General features: G+C 35.8%; 1 protein-coding gene across 1 annotated transcript in view; it reads right to left on the bottom strand.

Moving 5' to 3' along the window:
- The window catches only part of LOC144435805 (uncharacterized), a 9770-nt gene extending 588 nt beyond the window's left edge, over window positions 1-9182 (bottom strand). Inside the window, exons 1-7 of the mRNA XM_078124434.1 lie at window positions 7840-9182; window positions 5055-5158; window positions 4298-4461; window positions 3476-3674; window positions 3013-3085; window positions 2571-2702; window positions 1349-1424 (exon numbers count right to left, since the gene is read on the bottom strand). Of these exons, the coding sequence (XP_077980560.1) occupies window positions 1349-1424; window positions 2571-2702; window positions 3013-3085; window positions 3476-3674; window positions 4298-4461; window positions 5055-5158; window positions 7840-9182 (2091 nt within the window). The remainder of the gene's footprint in view (window positions 1-1348; window positions 1425-2570; window positions 2703-3012; window positions 3086-3475; window positions 3675-4297; window positions 4462-5054; window positions 5159-7839) is intronic.
- Window positions 9183-9709: the final 527 nt, after the last annotated feature.

Below are 9709 nucleotides of genomic sequence, written 5' to 3'. Positions count from 1 at the left end.
CATCCATCCATCCATCCATCCACCCACCCACCCACCCACCCACCCACCCACCCACCCACCTATCTATCTATCTATCTATCTATCTATCTATCTATCTATCTATCTATCTATCTATCTATCTATCTATATATCTATCTATCTATCCATCTATCTTTCTATCTATCTATCTATCCATCTATCTATCTATCTATACATACATATATCTATCTATGGGTATGTCTGTATGTATTTTACGTATGTATGTATGTATGTATGTATGTATGTATGTATGTATGTATGTATGTATGTATGTATGTATGAATGAATGTATGTATGTATGTATGTATGTATGTATGAATGTATGTATGTATGTATGTATGTATGTATGTATGTATGTATGTATGTACATGAATGTATGTATGTATGTATGTATGAATGTATGTATTAATGTATGTATGTATGTATGTATGTATGTATGTATGAATGAATGTATGTATGTATGTATGTATGTATGTATGTATGTATGTATGTATGTATGTATGTATGTATGTATGTATGTATGTATGTATGTATGTATGTATGTATGTATGTATGTATATTGTATGTATGTATGTATGTATGTATGAATGTATGTATGAATGTATGTATGTATGTCTATTAGCTATCTATATCACATGATCTATCTATCTATCTATCTAGTTATCTGTCTATCTATCCCTATCTATCTATCCCTATATATCTATCTATCTATCTATCTATCCATATATCTATCTATCTATCTATCTATCTATCTATCTATCTGTATATCTACATATATCCATTCATACATCCAACTTGCGATTTGTCTTGAACTTGTCTGGAAACATTGAGTACCACTCCCCCGGACCACTCCCTGAGTTAGAAAGTGTCCTATATCAAGACTTAAAGGTAAACTTGAGTACCACTCCCCTGGACCACTCCCTGAGTTAGAAAGTGGCCTATATCAAGACTTAAAAGTAAACTTGAGTACCACTCCCCGGACCACTCCCTGAGTTAGAAAGTGGCCTATATCAAGACTTAAAAGTAAACTTGAGTACCACTCCCCTGGACCACTCCCTGAGTTAGAAAGTATCCTATATCAAGACTTAAAGGTAAACTTGAGTACCACTCCCCTGGACCACTCCCTGAGTTAGAAAGTGGCCTATATCAAGACTTAAAAGTAAACTTGAGTACCACTCCCCGGACCACTCCCTGAGTTAGAAAGTGTCCTATATCAAGACTTAAAGGTAAACTTGAGTACCACTCCCCCAGACCACTCCCTGAGTTAGAAAATGTCCTATATCAAGATTTAAAGGTAAACTTGAGAAAAAATCAATGAAGTAGTTCTTACGTTGTATTTGGGTGTCTGTACGATACTCTGGAAATTCAGTTCTTCAAAGAATACCTTCAAGCGAACCAAGTTAAGCCTTGAATGAAATCAAAGTAAATAACAATATACATGGTTAGTAACAAAGTGTGATGAAAAATTATCCAATTACAATCTTTTATCTTGTAATCTTTAATGTTGTATTACATGATTACTAAATGATAGTAGCTTATCCGGAAAAAGTCTGTCGTTCTTATTCAGATTAGTTTGCATGTAATGATATATATCCAAAAACAAAAATATATTATATACACGAACATCGGTGATTTTCTGTCTTCTTTGCGATTATAGTAAATAGCTTTTCGTATATGTTCTTTAAATCTCTCACTTACAAAACGCATTCCGCCTGAACCTACCACAGTTTATTATATCTTGAACGTTAAAAACTCCCCGTTATAAGTACTTCCTGGCTAAATATTTGAATATAATCTGTAAGTTGTCGAACTGTATGTGTAAAGTTGTCACATATTGCTGACAATGGGCAAGGGCTATTTACGTACTTTGTAACCAAACTAGTTATATATTTTTAGTAAAAATGTAAAAGGTGCAGCATGAAATACACTATGTAAAACCAGTGGTCAACTGGTTATTATCATTGTAATCCATTGGTAACATTTATTTACTTGTCGTACACGTATGAGAAAAATACATAAAATTGTAATTGTGCGATGTGTGAAGGATTCAAATTGAGTAAATTAAAACCCTTGTAATCCGATATACCAGGCATACCCAGCTATTGTCAACATATATACATTTACAGTACGTAAGTAGTCTCGCAGAATTTTGCAAAAATAACTCAGGGGTCGAAACACAAGCTAAAGCTCAAAGGCTGTTAAGGAAAAGAAAATATTGAATGTCTCTGTCTGTCGAACTGGGGAATTCAGAGGTATTGAAGTAGGTGAAAGATCGTCCTTTCACTAGTAATTGTAAATGCCTGTGATACCTAACAACAACCCTAACACCAACCCTACTAACCCTAACCGTAACCGATATGTGGACAAAATGCCAAAATCACAAAGTAATGCAATGTTGGACAATACAATGAGTCAAAGTAAAACGTGACCCTCCCCTAATCCCAATTTCTAATATATGAGCCACCCCTATTCAAGATTGCCCTGCCCCCGGCCCCGGCCCTCCCCGTTGTAATTACTGACAACAACTGCACTATCATGGCAAGTAGTGTTACCTTGATGCATCTACGTCTTGGAGGGTTATAGCAGCCTTAATACTCTTTTCGGAAAGTACTCCATATAGGTGAGACTCATACCGTTCAGAGGGCCATATAGAAGATGATACCATGGTACTGTAGCTTGTTTCCCTGGAAACAATAGAAAGTACAATGAACCTATCAGTTACGTAGCTTGTGAAATACACAAGACTCAAAAGGTAGTTGTATTAAAAGCGTACTCGTATTAGCATATGCAAATTAGCTGTCACACTTTCAACATTATTTGGTAGTATCGTTTGATTACCTTTGGTTTGACCCATTGACCTACTGGCCCATTAACCCATTGAAAGTAATACTGAATGACTGTCCTCGCTTTGAAATTTTAGTTGAAATTTTCCTACGAAGGAAAAGCTGGAGTGGCAGCTATATTTCGAAATTCAATAAGTAATTTAATACTTACTCGCATGGATTTTTACAAGTACAGTTCAATTCATAATCTTCAAAGAGACCTTGAACAATCTGTCGGCATCGCTCTGTGGAGGAAAACAAACTGTACCAATAAAAGTTTGATAAATTCTTTATTTTCCGAGCTCTCTCTGTTTCTGTCTGCCTGCCCGTCTCTCTATATACCTGTCTGTCTGTCTGTCTGTCTGTCTGTCTAATTATCTGCCTCTGTCTCCCCCTGTCGGTATGTCTGTCCCCCCATTGTTCTGTCGAGGAAAACCTGAGACTGTATTGTTATAATTATCTCGGTAGGTACGTACCTATAATAGAGTTTTTATTTTAAGCAATGTGGCCAGATAACTTAGAATACACAACGCTTTGCAACCTCTCTGTCTCTGTCTATGTCTCTGTCTGTCTCTGTCTGCCTCCCTCTCCCCCTCCCCTCTCCCTCCCTAATGAACGTAGTGCAGTGTCCTTACGCTGTGTGGTGTTGACATAGCTGCATTTATCCTCGTCCAACAGAATATCAGTGACGCAACTACATCTCTCTATCAAGTTCTTTTGTAAGCACTCCTTTACACATAGGTTAACTGAATATTTAAACTCTGTGTTTACGATGTAGTATTCGTCACCCGAGGTACAGTTGCCATAGTTACCACCTTGGCGAGAAATATCGTTCTGAAATAAAAGAATATACATTTTGATAATGAAAATGATGCACACCCACTTCCACATATCTTTGCTATTATTATCAAACATCATACGAACACTAAGTTAAATAGATCTTAATTTACAACACAACATGTCAGGTTTAGAACTGTGCGAACTAATTATCCACCCGGAAAGCTATAGCTACACTATCCGATCATAAGTTTGATATGTCTCTGCCATATCTAAGATAAACAATGTAGAATTACTCCAACATAAAAAGTTACAACATAATATCAATGCAGTGTAGACTTTTCCCAATATGTGGATACAGTTTATATATTTCATTTCTAAAATCATTGAAAAGAAATTGAGCTTTCTCCAATGAATGTGGGCTACCTTGCTAATGGTTAAAATATATCTCAAATCTGCCAGTTAATTTTGGCATGTATTGTTTGGCCTGTATATCTTGGCCCGTATATCTTGGCCCGTATGTGCATTGCCTTATGTCTTGGCATGTTTTTTTTTGGCCAGCATATCTTGTCCTGTGTGTATCTTGTCCTGTATATCTTGGCCAGTAAATATCAATTTTGGCCTTATCTTGGCCTGTATATCTTGACATGTTTGTATGTCTTGCTGCCAAGCTGACTTACTTTGCGAAGTCCAATTGATGTAGCTTGTCCTGGTGATACAGTGATACCGATGTCTTCAGGGAAGGGCATTACATCTTGAGGCGATACTGATACCCTAACTCCACTTTCTTGAGAAAACAGTCCTACATATTCCGGTTGTTCAATGAAAAGAGTCAAGTGTAGCCCTTCATACAAAATAAACGACGAAAAGGGTTGGAGGAAATTGACTTTTAAGGTGCCAAAAGTCTTCTCTAATTTGTCACACTGTCAAACTGATATACGTACATAATACAAAACAACAGCGGATGCCACTGGTGTAGTTTGACGCGACGCTCAGTTAGTCATGTGTCGTATACATGTACAAATATTTATATTACGCTGAATTGGAGATAATGTGGCACACAAAGCGAACAACTTTGCCGTATGGATGAGGACTTGGTAATTATTTGGGATTTTTAATACAAAACAATTTATCATGGCTTCTTGCATGCTTGAAAAATCTGTGTTTACAACCCAATACATTTCACAAAGCTATTTTAAAAACATGTAAAAAAAATGTGTTATTGTACGTACAATAACAACCATTTTACACATTTATCATGCTTTTGCAATGTACTGAGTTACAAACAAAGACTTGGTATATGTTGTTTCATAGTGATTTTTTCAAGTAGGAAGCTATAATGGTAAAATTACGTAATACATGTTTTACAAACCAAAAATCCAAAATAAACACCAAATCCCCAACTATATGGCCACAACACACACATTGTGTACTTACCATACTGAGAGCCAGATTTACCAGTTTGTCTAACAGCTTCATTTATACCACTGTTGAAAGTAAAACAGTTTCCATAGTTCTTGTTTTGCCATTGGTAGAAATGACTACAGATAGAATTAGAACAACGGAATATAAAGTTATTATTTTATATTACTAAAATTGTATATTTATTATTAACTACATACCATGCGTGCATACGTGCATACATACATACATACATACATACATACATACATACATACATACATACATATTACATATTTTTATTATTTATTAAGCCGTGTACACAAGAAGTGACATTGGCAAGAAAATATACCAAATGAAACACTGATGTTTACAATGTCTTGAAAATATTAAGTATATCACTGAGATATTTAGCTGTGACACTTGCTATAATATCATCTACAAATGAAAAAATGTACTTAAATAGAGAATGATTATCAAATTTAAGTAACTGCGACTGTAAACTACATAAAATGTCCAAGTATTCATCTCTTATCTTCTGAATGTTTTCATTTTACACAGTATTGCACAGTGAAATTCATCTCCAATACTCGAGCTACACAAGGTGCATAATCTCTGTTTCCTTTCAATATTCTTGTAACGGCCAGTTTCAATTGGCAATACATGGTTTGAAATCCTTAATTTTGTAACAGCTATTCTATCAAAGGTGTTTCTAACAATAAATAAATATTTTTCACGTTGAAAAGTTAACTTAATTTTTGAATAAACATGAAGTTTGCTTTTACTTGCCACATATTTCTTCCACATGTCAATAAATTTTGATTTCAAAGAATCTTTAACTTTCTTTAATATAGTAGACAATTTATAATTCTCACCAACTATAAAATGGGAACAGTTACAAAATGAAAATACTAAATGAACAAAATCAAGATATATGGACTGGTGTTTTTCATGCAACCCCATTTCTAATTTGTATGCATAATCAAGTAAAGATGCCTCTTTAACTTGTTTTAACCGAAACCAATATTTGACAACATTTTCAATAACAGTAATTAATAATGGAAAACGTCCTAATTCACCTAAACATGCATGGATACATGATGTTTTGTTAACTCCAAGCATATAACTGCATGCTTTTATGTGTGTTGATTCAATATCATTCATCACAGGCTTAAGAAAGTATTCATTGAATTTGCCAACATCAACTCTACGGAATATGTAGGCACCCCAAACTTCAGATCCATATAATGATATTAGTTTGACCAAAGAGTCAAAGAGATGCAATTGAACATCAACTGAAGCTCCATTATGTGTATTCAGTACGTTAGTGTAAGCAAACAGTGCTCTCAAAGCTTTATTCTTCAAAGCCACTCTAGTATTTTTGAAATTTCCTGAAGGGGTTAATGAAATACCTAAATAAGTGTATGATGCAACAATATCCACTCTTTCATTATAAATAAACTATATTTAAGTGGTTTAAAATTAGCATTGAACACCAAAACTTTTGTCTTTTTAAGACTCACTGTTAGTTGCCATTTGTTGCAAAAGGATTCAAGTAATCTGAGTGAATGTTGTAAACAATGACTAGAAGTTGACAACAGTACAATATCATCAGCGAACATAAGGATCGATATTTTCTTATCTAGCAAAAAGGGAGGATCAATACATTTTCTGTGAAGTAACATTGGCAAATCATTAATGAATAGGTTGAACAGTGTGGGACTTAGATTGCAACCTTGTCTGGTACCAATACGAGAAGAAAAGAAATCGGTATAACCAGTTGAGAGTTTGATACAAGACTGAATATTATCATAAATACACTTGGTGATATTCAAAAATTTACTACTGAAACCTTGTTTTGATAATTTGTAGAACAATCCTAAATGCCAAACACTATCAAAAGCTTTCTTAAGATCTACAAAACAAGCAAACACATGTTTTGATCTACCTTTTTGTTTGTAGAAGTTAATCAATGTCTTTAAAACAAATACATGATCTGATGTACGACAACCTTTCTATTTGCTCACAATTCAACAAGTTATTTTTCTGGATGAAAATCTGAATTCGATAATTTAAAATAACAGTAACAATTTTACCAAAACAACTACTTATAGTAAATCCCTCTATAATTTGAAGGGTCATCTTTTGAACCAGATTTATGAATAGGGACAATGTAACCTTTACTCCAAATAGATGGAAATATTTCACTTTTCATAATTGTATTAAAAAGTTTAAGGAGAGCAGGCATTAGTATGGCTGAACCACATTTCAACATTTCATTTAATATCCCATCATCCCCACAAGCTTTACCTGATTTAAGTGTTTTTATTGCAGCAGAAACTTCGGTATCACTAATAGAAGAATCAAGTATCTCATTAAAGGAAAAATCAAAACCATTACTGAGCTTACTCTTGACTTTCGCTTCAAATTTACACGCAAACCTTGTAACCAAATGACGTGTTCGTCCATCGAAGTATATCAGGTCGTTTGAAAGTGTGACGTACAAAATCGTAGAACATGAAAGTGCAAAATATCGCCCCAATATTCTGAAAGAGATTCTGTCGAAATACCATATGAAAACATTAAAACAAATTTTAGACTGCATGGCAATGCGTATATTTATGGAAATATCGATAACTTTTACCTAAGACCGTCCATAATAAATCACTAATTCCACGTTTTACGTCATCTATCTTGGCATTCAAGTAATTCCTTTTTTCTCTACCCTTTACCTAACTATTAGCTAGTTATGGACAAGGGTATAATACATACATACATACATACATACATACATACATACATACAAGATTTGAGAACTTACGTGTAGTTACAAGGTCTTTTATCAAAGGTACATTGTAGAATGAAGTCCTTTGCCTGGTGTCCAATCTCCCTAAACTCATCATCAGTTGGATTAGCAACATCGGCAAGATCACTGAAATCTTCCATTTTCGAATTAGCATAAAATCCGTCCCAATCGTCATCTCCTGTGACACCATCCCAACCATAATCGTAATATTCCCAGTCACTCATTCCCAAATCACCCATGTCATCCCATTGAAATTCATTCATCCAGCTGTCCTCATAGTTCATTCCAGCACTACCACCATACGAAGCAAATCTCTTCTCTCGGTTAAGCTTTCTTTCGTGTTTTACTTTTTTCAAATCTTTCATTCTTGCCTTTCTGGTCTCCACGTCTTCTTGCCTACGTTGCTTAAATCTTTCTACTTCTGGTTCCATCAGTTTCTTCATGACGTCACTGAATTTCTTTCTATCTATGGGACGTCTTTGTCGCGTTGCTTCATCATTTTCCTGTGTCCTTGAATGGACTTGTCCGTGTAGCTTTTGATCAGTCTCGTAGTCTGGAAAGTCGGGGTAATCGCGATCGTTCTTTGATGGTCCCGATTTGGACTGTTTCGTACCCGTGTCTGTCTTCCTACGCTTCCAATGACCATGTTTATTGCTATTTTTCTCTTCAGAGTTGGGATTGACTGAGTCCGGGTTTTTTAAAGGTATGGAAAAGTCGTTGTCTGACGAAATGTCTTCACCCGGATGGAACTCGTCGAAGGAGGGTTCCTCGTTACCATATCCCCGTTCCAGTGATCGTCGTCGACGACCGGATATTACCGACGCTTCTGTCGATGGTTCGTCCGTGGCTGAGTCGGAGTCGGAAAACCTATCAGAATAGAAATACCATTCAAAACCATCGTAATCCCAAATGTTCGAATCTCCTCCTCCATCGATGTCGAGTATTCCTTCAAAGCGAGTCCCCTCCATCTCAGAGCGACGCAGACGATTTATATTGCAAACCGTTACGGCTGGGTATTCAACGCCGTCACTTTTAGTGATCACCTCGATGGACACATCGACTGGCCAATCGAAAAAATCGAACACTAATACCAAACTTTGCCAGACAAACACTCCTGTACTACCAGCAACAACGATGAACCATAAAAATTTGGCCAAAGACTGCCTCGCGTTGATAATTCTAGGAATTCCATGAGCTGTGGTGTTGTCGGAAAATTCTTGAACAACATCACTGTACGTCTTCTTTTTACTAGCTGGCTCGACATAATCTGGCGGTGGTGATTGATTTTTTTCCGACGGGTACAGACCTTCGTTAAACATGGATCGCTTGCCAGCCGAAGCGTCACGAGGGGTGACCATAATTATACCGTTAGACATGAGGATTTGTTTTCATCGAACAGTTCTTCTGGTATAAGATGAACTAATAAAGGTCAAATGGAGAAAAAGAAAATAATATGAGACAACATTATAAGATAGTTCGTTCCTTACGACCTTATATATATATATATACAAACTAGTGTGTGTGTGTGTGTGTGTGTGTGTGTGTGTGTGTGTGTACAGTATTCCACCATATAACCAGCTGTACGGTATTTTACCATATAACCAGCTGCACAGTATTCTACCATATAACCAGCTGTACAGTATTCTACCATGTAACCAGCTGTACAGTATTCTAACATGTAACCAGCTGTACAGTATTCTACCATGTAACCAGCTGTACAGTATTCTACCATATAACCAGCTGTACAGTATTCTACCATATAACCAGCTGCACAGTATTCTACCATATAACCAGCTGTACAGTATTCTACCATATAACCAGCTGCACAGTATTCTACCATATAACCAGCTGTACAGTATTCTACCATATAACCAGCTGTACAGTA

The sequence above is a fragment of the Glandiceps talaboti genome, chromosome 1, assembly GCF_964340395.1.
Source record: "Glandiceps talaboti chromosome 1, keGlaTala1.1, whole genome shotgun sequence".
NCBI classification, from domain to species: domain Eukaryota; kingdom Metazoa; phylum Hemichordata; class Enteropneusta; family Spengelidae; genus Glandiceps; species Glandiceps talaboti.
The sequence above is the reverse complement of the archived record's forward strand: the minus strand, read 5'-3'. Positions and strand labels throughout refer to the sequence as shown.